The 22,012-nt window shown below is 46.3% G+C and overlaps 1 protein-coding gene across 8 annotated transcripts in view; it reads right to left on the bottom strand.

Moving 5' to 3' along the window:
• The window catches only part of LOC119978565, a 73,613-nt gene that overhangs the window by 10,881 nt on the left and 40,720 nt on the right, over positions 1-22,012 (bottom strand). For 7 of the 8 annotated variants that reach the window (XM_038820301.1, XM_038820299.1, XM_038820300.1 and 4 more), the window contains 8 exons: positions 21,438-21,632; positions 19,203-19,535; positions 17,082-17,147; positions 14,120-14,173; positions 13,712-13,881; positions 9,795-9,990; positions 849-943; positions 372-492 (listed from right to left, as the gene is read on the bottom strand). In XM_038820301.1, the coding sequence (XP_038676229.1) occupies positions 372-492; positions 849-943; positions 9,795-9,990; positions 13,712-13,881; positions 14,120-14,173; positions 17,082-17,147; positions 19,203-19,535; positions 21,438-21,632 (1,230 nt within the window). Of the gene's footprint in view, positions 1-371; positions 493-848; positions 944-4,835; positions 5,030-9,794; positions 9,991-13,711; positions 13,882-14,119; positions 14,174-17,081; positions 17,148-19,202; positions 19,536-21,437; positions 21,633-22,012 lie in introns of all 8 variants that reach the window. The other variant, XR_005463490.1, reaches the window with a different exon arrangement.

Genomic DNA, 22,012 nt, shown 5'->3' on the forward strand with positions numbered 1-22,012 from the left:
TAGCACTGTTGCTTCACAGCACCAGGGTCTCGGGTTTGATTCCCAGCTTGGATCACTGTCTATGCAGAGTCTGCACGTTCTCCCCGTGTCTGTGTGGGTTTCCTCTGGGTGCTCCGGTTTCCTCTCACAATTCCCGACAGACGGGTTTGTTAGGTAAATTGGACATTCTGAATTCTTCCTTAGTGTACCTGAACAGGCGCTGTAATGTGGCGACTAGGGGATTTTCACAGTAACTTCATTGCAGTATTAATGTAAGCCTACTTGTGACACTAATAATGATTATTATTATTTGCTGAGAAGGTTCCTAATATTGTGGCTGGGACTGAAAGTTTGTAGCTCTTATTCAGGCTAGTACATATATTAAGGATTACCTTGCTGCTTCTGCCATGTGGTCGCTCCTGAATCCAAATGGGTGAGAGTTAAAGACCTAACCAGCTTGCGTTTTTTTGGGAACTCAGGGTTGATGAGCCAGTCCTTTCTGTTACAGTGAACCTGCAAACAGAAAATTGGATATTTGAGGAATGCATTAACATGACAGCTGAGGGGAAGTTAAAGGAGCAGTTTTGCCATCCAAGGGTATCTCCTGATGCCATTTTGTGTTCTAAATGACGCCACAGCATTGGAACTCCCAATTTAGGAGTTCCCTAGGCTTACTCCAATGTTCTTGGAAAAAACAAGGGATTTTTAGCCCGAATGTGTTTGTATCATTTCTCGTTTTTCACATCATGAGGTGTCACACTGAGTTACATAGGGCATGACACAGACATCGAATGCTAAATATAAATACATCTTTACAAAATAATGGGGCATCTTGAACATATTTCTTCAGAGCAAATGTTAGGTTTTACCTGCTCATCCTGCATCATTTGTGACTCTTCACAGCAAAGTCCTTCTGGGAAAAATGTCTTCATATCCCGGATCGCTGTCACAAAGTTTGAGGAACCTGTAAAGGAAATAATTAGACACAGAGTGTCATGAATGTATAAATTCTTAGAAATTATATTTCATATTTGTGGCAGTAATATTATTCAAAATCTCGGTTTGAAATACATAGATAGTATGCCTTCTAAAGCTGTAATTAAGGAGTTGTAAAAGGCGCAGTCATGATTTGTTCCAACTATTTATCTGATTACAGATAAAGGTTGAATTGCTGGAGACTCCCTGGAGAATAAATAATTTATAAGGGACTGTTATTTAGTCATAGATAAGCAGGTCATGGACATCTCAGTGGGATACAGATTACGTAATTATTGGGAAGAGTCGGGTCGGTCTGTTGTTTTGCACTCTGCTACAATATTTTAAGTTGAACAGGAGATTTATGAAATGCTGTTAGGTTGAGCAGAAGTGTACTGGATCTGCTCTTGAAAGGAACTCTCTCCAAAAGTTTTTATTTTAAAATTAATTAATTAGTTAATGCTAGAAATGTCAGTCAGCGGGGTAAAGTGCTTCACCTGTGAGATGTGGGAATTCAGTGACGCTTCAAGTGTTCTGGACAACTACATCTGGAGAAAGTGTACCCAATTGCAGCTTGGTTGGAGCAGCAGTTGGATGTTCCTAGGAGTATGCAGGTGGTGAAAAGCCTCATCGGCAGGAGTTTTAGCGACATGGTCACACCCAAGGTGCAGGCAGATTAATGAGTGACCACAAGAAGGGGCATGCAGTCAGTGCAGGAATCCTCTCTCCAACAAGTATACCTTTTAGGACACTGGCCTATCAGGGAAAACCAGCAGCAGCAGCAGCAGCCAGAATGGCGGCATCATGGCTGGCTCTGTTGTTCAGCAGGGCGGGTCAACACGCAAAAGAGCAGTAGTTACAGGGACTCTATAGTCAGGGGCACAGATAGGCAGGTGCTTCTGTGGCCGTGACAGAGACTCCAAGATGTTACCTCCATGGTGCCAGTGTCAAGGATGTCTCTGAACGGGCACGAGACATTCTTAATTGCGAGGGTGAACATCAGAGGTCGTGGTACACATTGGTACTAACGACGTAGGCAGGAAGAACATAGAACAGTACAGCACAGAACAGGCCCTTCGGCCCTCGATGTTGTGCTGAGCAATGATCACCCTACTTAAACCCACGTAACCTGTATACCCGTAACCCAACAATCCCCCCATTAACCTTACACTACGGACAATTTAGCATGGCCAATCCACCTAACCCGCACATCTTTGGACTGTGGGAGGAAACCGGAGCACCCGGAGGAAACCCACGCACACACAGGGAGGACGTGCAGACTCCACACAGACAGTGACCCAGCCGGGAATCGAACCTGGGACCCTGGAGCTGTGAAGCATTGATGCTAACCACCATGCTACCGTGAGGCCCCTAAGTGACAAGAGTGACAAGGTCCTGCAGAGGGAGTTCAGGGAGTTAGGTAGTAAGTTAAAAAACAGGACCTCTAGTGTTGTAATCTCGGGATTACTCCCTATGGCATGTGACAGTGAGGCTAAGAATAGGAAGATAGGGAACAGCACGATGGCGCAGTGGTTAGCATTGCTCTGGGTCACTGTCCATGTGGAGTTTGCACATTCTCCCCGTGTTTGCGTGGGTTTCGCCCTCCACAACCCAAAGATTGCAGGGTAGGTGGATTGGTCACACTAAATTGCCTCTTAATTGGAAAAAATTAAGTGGGTACTCTAAATTTAAAAAAGTAAAAAAAAAGAATTGGAAGATAGTGCCGCAAAACAGATGGCTGAAGAGCTGGCGTAGGAGGGAGGGTTTAAAATATCTTCCAAGGCAGCTGAGACCGATATAAGAAGAATGGGTTGAACATAAACTGGAGGGACATCAATATCCTGGCTACGAGGTTTGCGAGCATTTCGGGAGGGTTTTAACTAGTGTCAGCAAGTAAAGTAATGAGGGAGAGTTAGAGACTAAGGCCAGTAAGTCTAAGAGGAAGAGCAGGCAGGGAGAAGTTGCTGAATACAGAGGGACTGGTGGTCTGAAGTGGGTTTGTTTGAACGCGATGGATAATAGGTAAAACGGACGAACTTGGAGCTTGGATTAGTACTTGATGGGTGTGAGGGATGAGCTGGTCTGGCTGGCCGCATAGGGAGTGCAGGGGGTCGGGGCAATGGGCAGACATTTGGGGTGGACTAGGTGGACCCGATTCAGACAAAAAGTCACCGTTCTCGTGCCCCACCCATTCCTCTATCCCAGCCACCCCCGCCTCAAGGACTCGATGGGACTGTGTAATGGAATGGCCAGCTCACATGGAGGGATCACCAAGGTGGACAATGGCAAGTGCCAACATGGGCAGGAGTCAGACGTTGTCAAACGATGCGGAGCACCAGAGCTCATGCCAGAGGGGGTTGTCATCAAATGGGCCAGATCTGCTGTACTGCCGCCCAGGGCCCGCACCCCATAGTGCAACAGGTGAGGGGGCTGAAAGAGTGGGGGGTTGTGCGGGTGGGTGTTCATGGGAGGGGGTTCTGATAATCTCCCCTCCTCCACCAGGGCACCCCTCTGCTGCACGATGTTGTGGAGGATGGAGCAGGCCACCACGATGTAGGAGACTATCCTGACGCTATACTGGGAGGCCCCTCAAGAGCAGTCCAGATCCTGAACCGCACCTTCAGGATGCCGAAGCACCGCTCGATCACACCCCTGGTTGCTGCATGGGCATCGCTGTAGCGGGTCGCTGCATCGGTCTGTGACCTCCAGATAGGCATCATCAGCCATGGCCGCAGTGGATAACCCCTGTCGTCCAGGAGCCAGCACCTCATCGAGTGCAATCCCTTTCGGTTTGTGAAGACCTGCCTGTCATCGGCCGGTACTTGTAGACAACATGCATCCCATCGATCAACCCCTGGACCTGGGGCATCTTGGTGACGACGGCAAACCCTGCTGCCCGGGCATCCTGGTGGACTCGGTCCACATTGAATTTGATATAGTGACTGGGATATAGGGGGCTGGATTCTGCGATTCTGGGGCTGTGTGCCCACGGAGGTGGGAACGATGGCGTTCTACGTCAAACAAATGGTGCAAAACGGCCACCGATTCCCCGTTTTGCTGGGGGCTAGCAGCGCGGCAGCGTAGAGCACCTGGCTCTTGCTGCCGATATGCCCCAGAGAATTACCGGGTCCGTGGCAGCGGCCGCACCGTGCAACATGGCGCCGGCGCACGCGGATCTGGCCTGCGAAATACGATCATGGCCCCCTTCGGCCGGCTCACGTACCCTGGACCACCGCTCCACAGCCCCGAATAATATCCCTCCCCTGCCCACGGATAGGTCCTCCCCTGACTCTGACGGTGCTGGGCTGAGTCCGCAATCACCATGCTGAGTTCCCGACGGGTGAGACCACACGTGTTCTCACGCTGTCGGGAACTTGGCCGGTCGGGGGGGGGAGCATCGGGGGACGAGTCTCAGGCAACGTCCTGAGGCCGTTGATTCGTGGCGTTCTCCTGGAGTACGTTGCTTTGGAAGGTGCGAAGCGCCGCAATAGCAGCGCCGCCCCGATTTGGTCGTGACTTCGGATTCTCCGGTCGGTCGCCAAACGCGATTTCGGCACCGGCTACCGGAGAATCCAGTCCAGGGCCTGGAGATGGCGCGGATGCACCTGTGCACTGAGGACTGAGGGATTCTGCACAGGTCCCCACTCAGCGCTTGGAAGGACACCATTGCGTAAAATATCATGGCGACCGTCACCTCGATGGCCACCGGGAGTGGGAGCCTCTCTCATTCCCCACAGTGCCAGGTGTGCCATGATCTGGTAGATACGTCACACTGTCCCTCTGCTCAGCCAGAATTCTTGATGTCACGCCCGGTCCAGTAGGTCCTCAAATGACTGGCGCTGCTGGTACACACATGGCCACATGCAGTGCCTCCTTCCCACCTCCTCCTCTCCGGTGTGCTGGGCGGCCGGCTTCTCCATCCTCACATGGTTGGTTCCTGTTCCTCTGTGGCAGGCTCTTCTGCTGCAGAGTCCTCCTCGAGCAACTCCAGCGCGTACTGCCTCAGTGCGTCTTCCAGAACTACGGCGAGTAAAATGAAGGCCACCATTCCTGACTGAATTCAGATGTCCATTGTCTGTAGGGGGTGAGTCAGACATGTTAGCATGGTACATACTTCCGGGCCACCGGTATACACAGTGGCCCAGGTCTGCACTGCAGCCCCACTTGTGCATTTCCTCTCCCCTCCTCCCCACAGCCACTCCATGTTGTTCTCCCTGGCACTCTGCCTTCCGCACCCCTGGCACCTGTCTCTGCTGCCAGGTATACCATTGGCTGGTGCTACCCATGCAAGTGGTATGCCCCGCAGCCCCCGTCCGGCACCCTCCTGGAGGGGCTACTGTGGCTGCTGCCCTTTGGTGGGCTGCGTCCTGTCTAGCTGGCGAGTGGCAGCCGGTTGGGGTGGGAGCTGGTGAGTGATGGCTGGGGTGGTGGGGGCACCCATACAGCTGTGGCACTCTGCACGAACAGGGGTCACGGTGGGCGGTTAGTGGGGTGCGCAGAAAGATGGCTGCCTTCAGGCCGTGGCAATTGCCAGGGTGCCCGATTTTTAAACAAGTGAAACTCGCCGTCAGGAATTCCCCCCAGCGGAGGCGGGGCATCGCAGAGGCTCTGGTGAATACCGGGCCAGACCCACTAATGATATGCAAATGGTGTTTATGCATGTGTGGAGTGATGCCGCTCGGACGTGACTCGGAGATTGTCATCTGAGGGAGTGGGACTTCTCCTTCTTCTCTAACATACATCGGGTGTACTTCCCGATAGATTTTTTTGTGGTACAGTGGGGAAATTGGTGCTTCTAGGGGTGGTGGGGGCTGAATATTCAATGTAATTTCAGATCACATATCACATTATGTGAATGCGAGATTGGAGTCGAGTTGGACCCAGCGCTGTCCTTGGAGGCTGAATACTGCACTCCTTGCAGTCAAGGGCTTCTGTGAGAAGATAGCCTCAGTCTAAGGAAATTATGTGAATGACATTCAGACTGGGGAGTGATGTGTTGGGCTGGCTGGGTCGATGTAGACTGCACTTGATGCAGTGTAGCGAGAGACAGACTTCCAACACTTGAGATGCAACACGATTCTATTTAACATCTAAACTATTATACATGTTCAACTGTGGGTTGACACTATGCTGACTTGAATGGAGACCTGACACTAGCCTGACCAGACCTACGAGCTACCACATGGTGTTTGCACTGGCTAGCTCATGAGCTCTGACTGTCTCAGAGGATTGGTCGCGAGAGAGTGGGAAACCTAGTGCCCTCTGGCTTTATTGTGGTAGTGTCCTGCCTGGTGATTGGCTGCTCTGTTCTGTGTGCTTACTACTCATCCTGTGTGTCAATCGCTGCCTGTCTGCACTCCATTATATACATAGATGTATATTATGACAGCGAGATTAGGGCAGCACGGTGGTGCAGTGGTTAGCACAGCTGCCTCATGGCGCCAAGGTCCCAGGTTAGATTCCGGCCCTGGGTCACTGTCTTGTGCATTTTGCACATTCACCAGTGTTTGTGTGGGTTTCACCCCCACAACAGAAAGATGTGCAGGCCAGGTGGATTGGCCACGCTAAATTGCCCCTTAATGGGAAAAAAAATTAATTGAGTACTCTAAATTTTAAAAAAAGAATGGGGAGGTTTCGGGCAGCGCAGTGGCGCAGTGGTTAGCACTTCTGCCTCAGGGCGCCGAGGACCGGGTTCAATCCCGGCCCTAGGTCACTGTCCGAATTGTGTTTCCACATTCTCCCTGTGTCTGCGTGGGTCTCACCCCCACAACCCAAACGATGTGCGGTGTAGGTAGATTGGCCACACTAAATTGTCCCTTAATTGGAAAAATGAATTGGGTACTCTAAAGTTATAAACAAAAAAGAAACAAAAAGAATGGGGAGGTTTCGCCTTCTGTACTTTGGGAGGCAGTGACCAGAGGAAAGGCAATCTCATACAAGGCTCACAGGGATAGGGAGAGAGAGCGGACAGACATGGGTTGATTGGCTCCATTCTGGACGTGGAAAGGCAGTATTCCAAAGCCCAACGATGGAGTTGTTGGCGGAATGAAAAAGATTACACGGGAAGGTGGTGAACCAACTCTGTTGCTCATGAGGGACCATTTAAGAGTATGTTGCCACGGCCAGCTGCCTGCTGGCTCACCAGCTGAGGAGGCAGGCAGTCACAAGGGAGATAGCCCAGGTTAGGGATGAGGGGGCCAGCTGGTCACGGTTCTGGAGATCAATGGAGCTTTCTACTGGAGGCTGTATAAATCTGAGCCACTGGAGAGGAACTTGGGTAAGAAGCGATTCCTGGACAGGCTCAATTTCCCGAGGGTATAGGGGACAAGGGGGCAGGGACTGGAAGGGGTTATGGAGGGTATCAACTCTATACAGTCAGGGAAGGCGCCGAGACAGGGTTGGTGCCACATTTACTGGGGGTGTTCAAAGACTCACTGTCGCAGGGGGTATTGCCACCCATGTTAGCACAGGTGTCAATTTCACTGATCCTGAAAAAAGACAAAAGACCTGGTGGAGTGTGGGTCATACAGACCCATATGCCAACTGAATACCGATGCGAAAGTGCTGGCCAAGGTTCTGGCAAAGTGGCGAGAGGGTTGCTTGCCAGAAGTGATTATAGAGGACCAGATCGGCTTTGTAAAGGGCAAACAGTTGACGGCCAATATCAGACGACTGTTACATGTGGTCATGTCCCCATCCAGGGAGGAGATACCCGTAGCCAGAAGCTGTGTGTGTGTGTGTGTGTGTGTGTGTGTGTGTGTGTGTGTGTGTGCGCGCGCGCGCGCGCGCGCGTGTTGGGGAAGGGTTGGGTGCTGTCGGCAGCGGAGAGACTTGGGAGCTTTGCACTTCCCTTCTTCCTTCTTAGGAAAATGACCAACTGTTTGCACTGCATTTGATTGTTCTGTGGTTTATATGAGTTGCACCTGTTCTCTGCTGAGCTACATTTGGAATAAAACATTTATTAAAAAAATACTAAACACTACCCAACTAAATTCTGCAAATTTGTCATACTTGCAATTGTTGATTTTTACCATGAGCTTAATTGTGCCCTCTAGCACTGACCTCATGGAGTCTGTGGGATGCGTTGGGTGGGTTGCCCATTTCCGTTGGATGACGGACAAGATCATAACATCTACTGGTCACCTGGTTAGCCCTATAAATTGCAGTGTGTTGGCCCAGCACTGAGCTGTTCTTCGCAGAGAAGATGAAGTGGAGATTTGATATAGGTGTTCAAAATTATGACGTGGCCGTACAGAGTATATGGGGAGAATCTCTTCTTGTTTGTGGAAGGATCAAGGACCAGGGGCAATGATTCAAGGTGATTGGCAAATGAAGCATCGGCAACATGAAGTAAAACTTATTTTAAGCACCGAGTGATTAGGATTTGCATTGACTGAGGTTGTGCTGGAGACAGATTCAGGTGAGGCTTTGAAAAGAGAATTAGATATTTATTTGAAAAGAAAACTTTGCAGTGTCAAGGGTAAATAAAGGTGGTGGGGTGTGGGGGCAGGGGTGGGACTAGGCGAGTTTCCCTGGCAGACAGCTGGCATGTACATGAAGGAGCAAATGGCCTTATTCTGTGCTGTAAACATTCTAAAATTTGCGATGATATGTGTATACTTCTACATTTTTTTCATTGTGTATATAATCTGTGTGGCTAAGGAAAGCTCTGTCTGTTTGTGTCCAGGGTTAATCAAAGGAGTTCAAATCATCTGTGGAGTCTAAGGGATGAAAGAGTAATAAAGTGTTATGTCTTTAATTTGTAATGAGGCATTATGGTACATTTTAAGATACAAGTAAATACAGTAAATTTGAAATGTACATTTGGAGTTAAATGTTGAAATTGATGTGTAGCTGTTGCATTTCAAAAGGTTCGAAGGTGACAAGGAACATCTGTATATTACAGGAGATTTGTGTGTAAACAGAGGCAGACATTTTACATTTTATTTATCTAAATTAGAGGTAACATAGGAACATGAAAGGTTTTAATATTTAGGGAACCTACGTTCAAAGGGGCTTGTGAATGGACAATAAAAATGGAAGGAAAAATCTATTTATTTTTTAAAAAATTTTAAGTACCCAATTATTTTTTCCAATTAAGGGGCAATTTAGCATGGCCAATCTACCTAACCTGCACATCTTTGAGTTGTGGGAGTGGAAAAATGTATTTATGAGAACAGGTTTTCAGCTGTAGTGAGCTGCTCTGGAGCCAACTCCTTTGTGTTGGTTACAAAAGATTTTTAACTGACGATAACAATGCAGTCTCAGGCCAGGAGGATATTTGCCGTTTGTTTGACTCTGCCTGTGGAAAACCATATTGCGTGTTTTGGTTCTGGGAAGCAAGTAGATTGTACTTATGTTTGCAGTGAAAGGCAACATTTTGTTCGGGTAATATTTCCTGGATTTTTCAGGTTATAATCTATAAGGACTGGTTGCCAAAAATATAGTTGTGTACCTTTGGTAAAACATTCTTGGAGGTTATTTTGTCACTGTGTATTGTTTATCTCGTTTGTTTAAGTTTTATCTTTCCTTTTAATGAATATTTTAATTCTTAAATTATTAAAAGTTATCACTGGAGTTCTGTGTGTTTGTGTTCAGTAGCTATCCCACCTCGTTTCTACATACAAAAAAAATTATATTCAATTGAGACAAATTTCAATCTGAAATCTGGCTCACACGGCTTTCACTCAGCTGCTGTCATAACAGATTCTGCAAAAGCGGAATGCTGGAGCAGTCAATGTCACAAATGTTACTTAAATTACAGCAGCAAAACAGGATCCACAACTTATTCATTATACACATTTAGTAAATGGATAGTGCTAATGTGTTAAATGACTTACCATATAAGCCGTTATGGGCTATGTCTGTTCCACAGAGACTTCTCCATAGGAACTGGTTCAGACCTCTGGCCTCCCCTGGATCTTCAGGGCCAAGCAAGTCAAGCAGCTTTTTCACAGCATTATCTCGTTGAACACACAAAATGACAGAAGCACCCGAGGTCAGGGAATCAATACTGCATTTCACCAGTCGTGGATCCTGGAAAAATGTTCAGCAATTGCAGATCAATAGTCAGTGTTGAGCACAGAACACCAATGGTGAAGTACACCATTAAAAATTTTTCCACAAAACGCAGGACCAATCCAACCTGGCTAACTACTGCCCCATTGGTCTACTCTCAATCATCAGCAAAGCAATTGAAGGGGTTGTCTCGGCAGTGCTATCTTGCACAGCAATAATCATCTCACTGACACTCAGTTTCTGTTCTAATAGGGCCACTTAGCTTTTTTTTTTTCAAACTATTTTTATTTGACAAATTTTCAACAGTTTTACAATTTACAACAATGCCACAAAACTCCCCAACCAACCAATGGCCACTCAGCTCTTGCACTCATTACAGACTTGCTCCAAGTTTAGACAAAGAGCTGAACTCAAGAGGCAAGGTGAGAATGACAGCCCTTGATATTAAGGCAGCATTTGACTGAGTATGACATCAAGAATCCCTGCCAAACTTCAGGTCAATGGGAATCAGGGGGGAATACTCCATGGTAAATCATAACTAACACAGAGGAAGAGTGTTGTGATTGTTGGAGGTCAATAGTCTCAGTCCCAGAAGTTCCGAGACCCAAACATTTTCAGCTGCTTCATCAATGACCTTCCCTCCATCATACGCCAAAATGTAGAGCTATTTGCTGATGATTGCATCATTTGTGACTCCTCAGATACTGAAGTAGTCTGCGCTCAGATGCAGCGAGACCTGGGAAACATTCAGTCAAGATTCCAAACCAGACGACAACAGTGGCTAGGATACGTAACCAAAAGCCCAATATTTTTGTTTATTTGTAAGACTGTGTGGAAGGACTGATTCGCTACAGGAATTATTACATGAAGAAATAGGGATTTGTTGCTTTTTTTAAACAAAACTTTATTATGAATACAATCTTAAACTCTTTGACTTCACACTCAAAAAGAACAGCTTACAATTCCCCCTTAAACCCTACTCCTCAATGTCATGTGAGAGTACCTTGAAGAAATGGGTGTTTATAAATGGGGGTGGATAAATATCTGTGGTGAGAGTACCTTTAAGAAATGAGTGTTTACCACTGCAGTGATGTCAGAGAGTGGGTGGAGCTGGGCTGTCAGCTTTTTACTTTTGTTTTTGAGCAGGCTGCAGGGTGTGTTTTAGTTTCATTTTCAGAGCTGGACGGCTGCAGTCACAGTCAGAAGGTGTATGAATCTCTCTCTGTAATCTAAGGACTGTAAATCGATCCTGGTGATTTAAACTCATAACAGTAGTGACTTTAACCTGATGTGTTTCTGTTTTGAAGGTCTTTAAGTCTTATGGATGTTAAAAGGACAGCTTAATCATTACTTAATGTTGTATTCTTTGGCGGTTGTATTTGAATTAATGGTTGCTAAGATGTTCACTGTATGTTTTAAAAAGATTAACTTGAGTTCATAGAATAAACATTGTTTTGCTTTAAAAAATACTTTTCAGTTTCTGCTGTACCACACCTGTAGAGTGGGCACTGTGCTCCCCATGCCACAATCTATTAAAAGTTGTGGGTCAGGGGAACTCCATGATACCCTTTGGGGTTCTCTAAACCCTGGCTTAGAACATCAATTTCCCATTAATCAACAAGAAAATAAACACACAGCTCTCACTCTATCTTAAAATCAGCATGGCATAGAGTAATACTTGCATTAAGAAACAGATTTGGCTCCTGTTGGAACTCCTTCAGACTCTGGCTGAATGACTTCCAAAAGCTGGTTCACCTGGCATGTTTCAGCATTTTCCTTGTCCCCAGACAAGTCTGTTCTGCTTTAAATATCATTACTCTTTTATAACCATCCAACTGTGAGAGAATTGTGGATTCAGTGTCGGACAGATCAGAATTCACCTCTTCTCTCTCCCAAAACCTTCACCAAAACGGATTCTCTGCATTCCCTGGCTCCACCCACCAGTTACATTATTTCCATAAATGGAAAAACAAATTAACTCTGCAGACTGAAAGTACCTCAATGCCCATGGACTTTCCCCAGTCAAACCACAGTGCATTAGCCCAGACTGAAAACCTCATTCCTTTGGTGAATTTTACCTTCTGGCTCCCAGACATTTACAAAAAATCCTTTTTGAAAAATATGACCCCTGCAGTCAAACATACTACAGCCCGGAGTCAAATTCTGCTTGAGTGGAGGTCTTCAGCTCCGCCCAGTGCTTTGGCTTGGTTGGGTGACCTCATGTCATTTTTACACTTTGAGAAGGTCAAATACACCATTCAGGGCTCTTTAGAAGGGTTGTACCTAAGATGGCAGCCAGTCATTTCTTTTTTTAAAGAGTTAGTCACCGTCAGCTGTTAAGGGGTTTAATTTAAAGTTGTGGGGTTAGGTTCATTGGGGGTCTTGATTATTTGCGTTCTTTTTGCATTGTAACTTGAATGAACTGATTTATATAATTTTGTTTATAATGAAAATTTTTCAATAAAAATATATCTTTTTGTTAAAGAAAGGTGCTGTCAAAGGAGCTTTAACAAGTTGCTGCCTCGCATCTTGTAGCTGGTACACACTGGATCAACAATATAAATAAAGTGCCGGCGGTGGAGGGAATGAATGTTCTGCATGAAGTGCCAATCCAGCAGGCTGCTTTGTCCTGGATGATGTCAAGGTTCTTGAGTGTTGTTGGAGGTGCACTAATCCAGGAAAGTGAAAGAGTATTTCAACACAATGTATTCTTTCATGGGATGTGAGCATTACTGGCAAAGCCAGCATGTTAGCCATCCCTAATTACCTTGAACTGAGTGGCTTGCCACACCATTTCCGAGGGCAGTTAAGCATCAACCACTGTGGATCTGGAGTAACATGTAGCCAGACCAGGTAAGAATGGCAGATTCCCTTCCTTGAACCACAAAGCCCCTAGTCGCCACATTCCGGCGCCTGTCCGGGGAACTTCAATGAAGCCTACTTGTGACAACAAGCGATTATTATTATTATAGGTTTTTATGACAAACAACAATGGTTTCATGGTCAGCATTACTGAGACTAAATTTTCAAATCCAGATTATTAATTGAATTTAAATTCCACCATCTGCTGTGCTGCCCTTGTCCCCAGAGCCTGGGCCTCAGGATTACTAATCCGATGACATTACCACTCCACACCGTCTTCCCTCAAGACAGATAGGTTTTGGGGAGTGAGGAGGTGAGTTACTTACTGCAGAATTCCAAGCTACATTTATAAGGCTGGTCCAGTTGAATTTCTGGTCAACGGTAACCTTCAGGATGTTGATGGTGTGGAGACTCCGCAATGGTAATCCCATTGAGTGTCAAGGGCAGAAGCTTTGATTATCTCTTGTTGGAGATCATCATTGCCTGGCAGTTGTGTGACATAAATGTTATTTGCCACTTATTAATCCAAGCCTGAACACTGTCCAGGCTTGCTGCATGAAGACACAGATTGCTTCAGTATCCGAGTTGTCACTGTACCAGGATAAGGCTCAGGTGCTAAACCAACCTGGCTGGCTGGCTAGCTGTGCTGTTTGGAGAGAGTGGGTAACAACTGAGTACAAGACTACTGTGCACCTATCCACTGGAGGAACTGAAACCATTGTTGCTAGAGAGATATCCTCAACTGGTTAAGCAATCTAACTGCAGACTTTCACTTGCTATTAGCCAAAAGAGGGTCATCTCCACCTGGAAACACTGGTGAGTCCCAGGAATTTATGTCAACTTTCATATAAAAACAAATTATTTCAACTGTACAGACCTGCTGAATGCTATGTGGAGTCAGAAGTGAGGCTTTTTCTGGATCCAGACTGACGAGTTTCATTCCAACAACACAGAAATATTCCTGGTCTAACTTGCGGAGTATCTTAAGGTGATATTGTGGCCAAGAAGAGGGTTTGATAACCAGCACTGTAAACAAAGGCTGGGCACCTGCAACCAACAGCAACAGAATCATAGACATTTCACTAACTACAACAATGATATGCTATTAAACACAGCTGGCTTAGGGATGTATAACCTATAGGCAGAATGTGTGTAGGGCATTTCTGGAATATCTATCAAAGCTCTTCATTCATTTTTTTGGTGAGATAAACAATATATGTATATGAATTGTATGTAGAGCATAATATGACCTCTCTCGAGGTAGATATGGACACTCAGGACTTACCAAGCAGCATGTAGCTGAAGATAGATTCTGCGTTGACGGTTTGTGTTTCTTTATCTGAATCAGTAAGAAGAACGTTAAGAGACAGACTGTGTTAAGGATTTTAATCTTTTAAAAAATGTTTTTATTGAAAGATTTTCATCTTATGACAGACTTATCAAACACATACCATGCAATTGTATCTGCCCAGAGAAGAAAAAGGAAAGAATGGAAAATATAAAACACAGGAGTAATAATAATAGCAAAAACATAACACAGAAATAGCCGAGGCGGGGGCAGCCAACAGCTCCACGGTCAGGGCCATTGAGTACCGCAGATCCACTTCCAATATGAAGTAGATCAGTCATTACCTAGCAGCCTTTTCCTTCCTATACCTCAGGGCCCTGTACGCTATTATTTCCCCCCTTATCACTACCTTTAGCGCCTCCCCTTTTTGGTTGCAGGATACATATCCATCGATGGCTTGTGACATTTTTTCGCAGAATGCCTTGTCGGCAAGGAGGGCTATGTCTAGCCTCCATGGGGGGTGTTGGGCCCGGCCCCGGCCCGTCACCAACCTCACATCCATGTCATGTAGCGCGTGGTCTGAGATTATTATTGTGGAATGTTCCGCGCCTAAAACCCCTGGAAGTACTGACTTACCCACTACAAAGAAGTCTATGTGAGGATAGGCTTTGTGAACATGGGAAAAGGAGAGATCCTTCTCCTTGGGTGGTTGAACTTCCACAAGTCCACTCTCCCCATCTACTCCGTGAAGATTTCCAGTTCTCTAGACATTCCTGATTTTGTCCCCGATCTGGAACTTGTCTGTCGCTGGGTCCTGCACATAGTTGAAATCTCCCCCATGACTAGTTGGTAGGTCGGGGATCTCAGCCATACTTTTAATGAACTTGGCAGCGTCCCAGTTTGGGCCGTATATATGTTTATGAGTACTATCAGGACTCCTTCTAGGATCCCGCTAACCATTACATAGCATCTCCCAAGATCATTCACCATGTTCGTTGTTGTAAAGCCTGTCCTTTTGTTAAACAGTATGGCCATCCTCCTTACCCTTGTGTCGAAGCACACCAGGTATGTCCGTCCCACCCAGCTTTTCCTTACCCTCAGTTGGTCTTTCTCTCTTAAATGCATCTCCTGAGGAAAGACTACAACTGCCCTCAGGCTTTGAGATGGGCAGACTCTGGCTCTTTTCGCTGGTCTGTTAAGTCCCCTTATGTTCCAGGTGACAATTCTGATGGGGGGAGGTTTCTGTCCCCCTCCTTCTGTGGGGCCACACTTGCCTCGTGAACATGCCCTTGTACACTGGGGTTTCCCTTTGTTCCCTTTAGTTCATGGTCATCCAAGTTGACCACCATCACTTTCCTCTTTCCAACCTTCTCCATGAGCGACGTGTTGCAACCAGCATTCTTCCCTCTCCTCTCATCTATCTCCCGACCTTCCCTCTGAGCTGCTTGCCCGAGCCGCCCCCTCTTTCCTTTCCCCGTAATCCTGTTTCCACCCCCCCCCCCCCCCCCCACTTTCCTGCTCCCACCCCCCAGTTTGCCATTTTACCCCACCCACCCCCACTCCTGCCAGGTGCTCCCTCCCTCTCTGGAGATGCACTGCGACACCTCGCTAGTGTGATGGTTCTCCCCTGCATATGGATCCTATCCCCTCTTCATGTCCCCAAGTACAGTTGCCCTCTCCCTCCCCTTAGATCGTGTAACTTAACATAGTACTTAATTGTCCCTCACTGTTTCTTCCAAAATCTGTCCTTTCATATGAATTTGTTTGCTTCCTCTGGTGTGTTGAAATAAAGTTCTTTGTTGTTGTACGTGACCCATTGTCTTGCTGGGTGAAAGCACTTTGCTTTTAAACAGTGCAGTTTTGGCCCCAATAAACGCAACCCGGTGCTTGGTCAGGTCAGCTTCAATGTCCTGATGGATGTGGATGGTGTGTCCTTCTCACTTACACGACCACATGCTCCTTGTCCACTTCAAAACCCATTGGAGTTTCACTATTATTGCCTGTGGTGGTTTCCCCGATTTGGGTTTTTGTCAGAGCGACATGTGGGCCCGGTTCACCATTGGGGGTTTGGTGACGTGACCAGTTTTCTGAGCATCCTTCAAACCTGCTGGGTTCTTGCCCTTTGCACCCTCCGGTAGCCCGACGATTCGAAGGTTCTGTCGACGGGACCTGTTTTCCTGGTTGTCTACCTTCCCTTTTAGCGTCTTCTGGGTCGTTACCAACCTTCTCACCTTGGTTTGAGCGAGGCGATCTGCTCGACCTGGTCGGTAGCCGATTTCCCCAGGTTCCGCACCGTCGCCTCTTGGGCCTCCGGTCTCCGCGCTGTCCATTGCTCCCTTTATGGGGGCCAGCGCATCCTCTATTGTCGAATTCATAGCCAACGTTATGTCCTCTTTTATAATCTCTCTGTATTTCTAGAGCTGCGCAGAGATAACCTCTATCAGTTGCTCAGTCAAAGTGTGGGCCGGCTCTGGCAGCCCTGCTGGGTTCACCATGCTCAGGTCTGGCTCACCTCGCATGTCCCCTTGTTCTGGGGTTGGGGGTCTTCCTTTCTTTGCTCTTGCTGTGTTTGCTGCCTGACTGCTGGTTTGACAGCAACTCGGTGGTTGGGGAACTTTGTCGTACTTTCGGAGCCCATTTGATGGGCTGAAAAAGGTCTAGTGACAAGTTCATAGGAGAGAGCCAACTTTTGTCCGACCGCTTAGCTGATGGCTGCCACTGGGAAGTGTCACGGGTTTGAATCTTATACTAGAGATACAAACAGCATGAGCAAAGGGATTCAGCATGTCATAGAAAAACACAATCACACCATCCATACAACTGAGTTATCCCAGTTATCAGTCTTCAAAACATAGGGCGATCAGTGCAATAGTCAGAGAACAGTATTTGTTGCATTTTCTAAGATTATCATTTCAACATTACCAAAACTCCTGCTTCATGCCCAGGTGATTATACCTACCCAGCTTGGTATTCCCAGATCTGAGACAGGGAGGTAGGTACCTCAGTAAAGGCCGAGCTTCGGGATCTGTGGATGATACAATATGCCAATGATTACTGGAGCAATTGAACATCAGACCAACACCTCAAGCTGCTGGAAGTGGGTGGGAATAAAACTGGATTTATTTTTTTAAAATATTTAATTGAGGTATTTGAAAATTGTTATAACAGTAACATAAACAATGATATCAACATGATAAAATAAACATTTCCCCCCCCAGCCCAATCTTCACACAACTCAACCATACAACAACAATCCCCCCCCCCCCCCCCCCCACCCCCTCCTTTGAAATACTGCATCTGCTGACATTTTAATTTCCCCCGAGAAAGTTGACGAACGGCTGCCACCTCCGGGTGAACCCTAACACTGACCCTCTTAAGGCGAACTTTATTTTCTCGAGACTGAGAAACCCAGCCAAGTCACTAACCCAGGTCTCTGCACTCGGGGGCTTCGAGTCCCTACACATTAACAAGATCCGTCTCCGGGCTACCATGGAGGCAAATGCCAGGACGTTGGCCTCTTTCGACCCCTGAACTCCCGGATCTTCCGACACTCCAAAGATCACTACCTCCGGACTCGGCACCACGCGTATTTTTAGTATCATGGACGTTGCCTGAGCAAAATCCTGCCAAAACCCTCTAAGCTTCGGGCATGCCCAAAACATGTGGACATGATTTGCTGGGCTTCCCACGCACCTCGCACACCTATCCTCAACCCGAAGAACTTACTCATCCTAGCTGCTGTCATGTGTGCCCGGTGGACTACCTTAATAAAACTGTACTTCATAGAAATTAAATGGGCTAGCCTCTAGCTGTCACTCTACTTCTAATATACCCATGTCATGAGAAGATATGTAATACATCCTGGAAAATCAGGCCGACTCTAAATGACATTTCATCTAAAAGTCCAAATTTTAGTATAGAAAGATGGCAACTAGAAGCAGTGCTTCAACTGCTAAGACCTCGGCCCATGGTTTAGGGGTAATAAATAGTGGGAGTACAAGCTTGAGTTTTTCAGTCCTGACTTAACTTTTTCCAGTACTTCTTTAAAAACGTATTTTTTTGGGGCCTGGTCATCACAGGAAAGGTCAGAATTTATTGACCATCCCTAATTGCATTTGAGAAGATGGTGACGAATTGTCTTGTACAGCTACAGTCCATGTGGTATTTCTGAAAGGACACGATCAGATGGGAACATAAAAACTCGGTTCACCTCTGCAACTTTGCTGACTGGTGACAGGCCATAGACTGGTGACCAAACCAGGTCAGCCTGATTCAGGACTGACAGTAATGGGGAATGAGACCTGGGGTCCACAGCTCTGCCTGGCCAAATCTACAGATACTGAACTATCCCTAGGCCAGGGCCAGCTGTTTGGACATTCTGGAGGTCAGATTTGCCTGATAGTTGACTGAACCAGAGACTATCACAACATCTGTGATCTGAAACTGGAGTCCAAACCACACATTTTGCAGCAATGGAGTGTATTGGCATGGAGAGTCAGGGTCAGCTGGAGCAAAGGATCCATAGCACTCGATAGTAGTACTGTATCCAGGCAGGGGAATGAGCCTGAAACCAAAAGAGGATGGTTTGAATTCGGAAGTCTTCGAGGAAACTGGGAAAATCTGTTCTTAGGTTTCACTTGAAGTCAAAATCCCAAACTCGCTAAATTGTTTCTAACTCCATTTTATCAGCAAGAAGCTAACTAACGCAAAGCCAACAGTGATCGATTGGTCTCCGTCGGAGGAGAAGGCTTATATTACAGGGCAGAAAGGATTTTCTCATACCTGAGGGAAAATAACTGCCTTGATTCCTGGGGCACAAACGTCCTTAAAGACACATCACTACAGGTGATTTGTGTCAGGTGCGATAATGGCAGCTCTGATTTGTATATGACAGTTACTTGTATAAGGAAGAAGTGAACAGATAATTAAAATGAAAAACCCGCCCATGAAATATCATATCTGGAGAATAAAAATGAGAAATGGATACGAAAGCTAATTTCAATCTGGCTCTCATTTCTGTATATTCCCTCCTCGAGAAGAATGAGAAACAGTCCCATTAGAGATGAAACATGGATCATACCCGAGATTAGCTCCCTGTCAGTGAAGAACAAAGCCGCCTGTCTGAAGGCCAGCTCCGGGGTTGGTGACATGACTTTCTCCAGGTTGCTGTGATTTTCCTTGAACAAATTGGCCCTGGGTTTGGATGCACTGAGTATAGCAGCCAGTGTTTTGAAAGCATTCACACGTCTCAGCACACACACCAGGGCAGGGCCGGATGCCAGGCAGTCAATGCTTGCCTGCCAGTGTCTGTCACCCACTTCAAATGGGGTCAATTCTTTGGCCTGGCTTCGGCTTAAATGTGGCAGCCATTTCAACCCCAGAAGTTCAAAGCCTCCATCTATTAGCTCTGCACCTGAGGAGAGAACAGGAGGTTAGAGACATCCCCCATGTTCATCTATATATCACACATCTACAGTTCATACAAGTTGTCAAGTGAGAGTTCCTTTAAGAAATGGGTGTTTAAGAAATGTACCTTTAAGAAATGGGTGTTTATCAGTGATGTCAGAGTGTGGGTGGAGCTGGGCTGTATGTCAGCTTTTTACTTTCGTTTTCGGCTGTTTGCTGCAGAGTGTGTTTTAGTTTTGTTTTCAGTGTTGGAGCTGAAGCCAGAGCAGGTGTACTGTTGATCTCTCTGCCATGAAAAGACTATCTCTAGATCATTTGGTGAATTCAGAATTATAAATGTTCTCAGTAGTGAATGTAAATCTAATGTGCTTCTGTTAAACGGTATTTCTTTTGTCTTCTGGATGTTGCTTGGGAAGTTATTAAGGATTACTTAGTGTTGTATTCTTTGGGGGTTGTATTTGAATTAATGGTTGCTAAGATGTTCACTGTATGTTTTAAAAAGGTTAACTTGAATTCATAGAATAAACATTGTTTTGCCTTAAAAAATACTTTTCCATTTCTGCTGTACCACACCTGTAGAGTGGGTCGTGTGCTCCCCATACCACAATCTATTAAAAATTGTGGGTCAGGTGAACTGCATGATACACTTTGGGGTTCTCTAAACCCTGGCCCATAACAAAGTCAAACTGCACCACCATTAAAATCTGTCAGCGAGTAACTGATTCAAAACAGTTGATACAACCCCAAAAAGCCGAAAATTCCAAAACAGCCATGGGGTGTGAAAACCCGAATCTCATGCTCATTCCAAGCATTTGCTTAACTTCAAGTTTGATCTGATATTCAGAATTTGGTGAACCGTAAGTTCCTCCAGCTTAAATTTGGGAGGGCCAAGCCATGTCTTCAGCTCTAGCTACCACCTGTACCAATGATTTCAGCTACTATCTTTGCTGTCCTGTTTAACGCTGAGCTTCACACAATTTCCACTACGAAAACCACTTAAATCAATGCCACACCAACTAGCCCCTCTTTTCCCAAGACCTTGCACATGCCTTTGTCATCTCCAAACTTGTCAACTCTAAAATTGTCCTTGCTGACAACCCACCTTCCATAAATTCCAACTTGTCCTCATCCTGTGTCACTTGCATGCCACTGTTGTCCTCTCTGGCCTGCGCTGGGTCTCCAGCCCCATGTGCAATAAATTAAAAATTCTCACTTTGGTGGTGGCATTGTGGTACTGTCACTGGACTAGTAAACCAGAGACCCAGAGTAATGCTCTGGGGATCCAGGTTCAAAACCCGCCACTGCAGATGGTGAAATTTGAATTCAATTAAAATCTGGAGTTAAAAAGTCGAATGATGACCATGATATCATTATCGATTGTTAAAAATCCATTTGGTTCACTCGTGTTCCTTAGGGAAGGAAATCTGCTGCTTTTACTTTGTCTGGCCTACATGTGACTCCAAACCCACAGCAATGTGGTTGACTCTTACCTTCCCCCTCAATGGCAATTAGGAATGGGCAAGAATGCTGACCCAGCCTGCAAAGCCCATGACCCACCAACAAATTTTCTAAAAAATTGTCTTTAAATCCCTTGACAGGTATGGCCAAATAACACATTTACAATGCTCTCTGGCCCTGTACTACCTGACTTCTCTGATTGACCTTTACTAATTGGGAGCATTGTATTCAGACCCCAGCCGTACTTTGTGGAACTCTCTGATTAGATCACTCTATCATGCTGTACTCCTTTAAAAACTTCAAAGTCAATCTCTCTGTGCACGTCTTTGGAACCTCTCCTGCGCATTCCATTCTTGGTCCAATGTCTGTTTTCCTTTCAGTAAAGCACTTTGCATAATTCTTTACGTGAAAGATGCTAAAATAAATGCAAAAACATGGTAAGCAGCCTCACCTGATATGTTGCGTGATTTATTTGATGGGGGTCGTAGAAGGTCCCGCAGACAGTTCCCAGCATTTTTCACTGCTGTGGGTCCAGTTAGTGTGAGAACAACAACTTGCTCCAGTTCAGGATTGGACACAAAGCTGTGTTTATACAGCACATCCATATTCAGGTTGGCAGAATGAGGCACGGCACTGAGAGATCCACCTGCACACAGACAGAAAGCAATACCATCACCTCAATCCACAGCACACAAATGTAATTGCTAATGCTTTCCACTTCTAAACACATTGGTTACAGGGTGACACAGTGGTGAGCACTGCTGCCTCACAGGGCCGGGGACCTGGATTTGATTCCGGCCTTGGATGACTTTGTGGAATTTGCACGTTGTCCCCATGTCTGCACGGGTTTCCTCCCGGTGCTCCGGTTTCCTCCCACAGTCTAAAGATGTGCAGGCTAAATGGATTGGCTAAGATAAATGTACAGGTTTGCGAGGATGGGACAGGGGAGTGGGCCTAGATGAAGTGCTCTTTCGGAGGGTCAGTGCAGAGGTAATGGGCCAAATGTCCTCCTTCTGCACTGTAGAT

The sequence above is a fragment of the Scyliorhinus canicula genome, chromosome 15 (assembly GCF_902713615.1).
Source record: "Scyliorhinus canicula chromosome 15, sScyCan1.1, whole genome shotgun sequence".
In the NCBI taxonomy this organism is placed as follows: domain Eukaryota; kingdom Metazoa; phylum Chordata; class Chondrichthyes; order Carcharhiniformes; family Scyliorhinidae; genus Scyliorhinus; species Scyliorhinus canicula.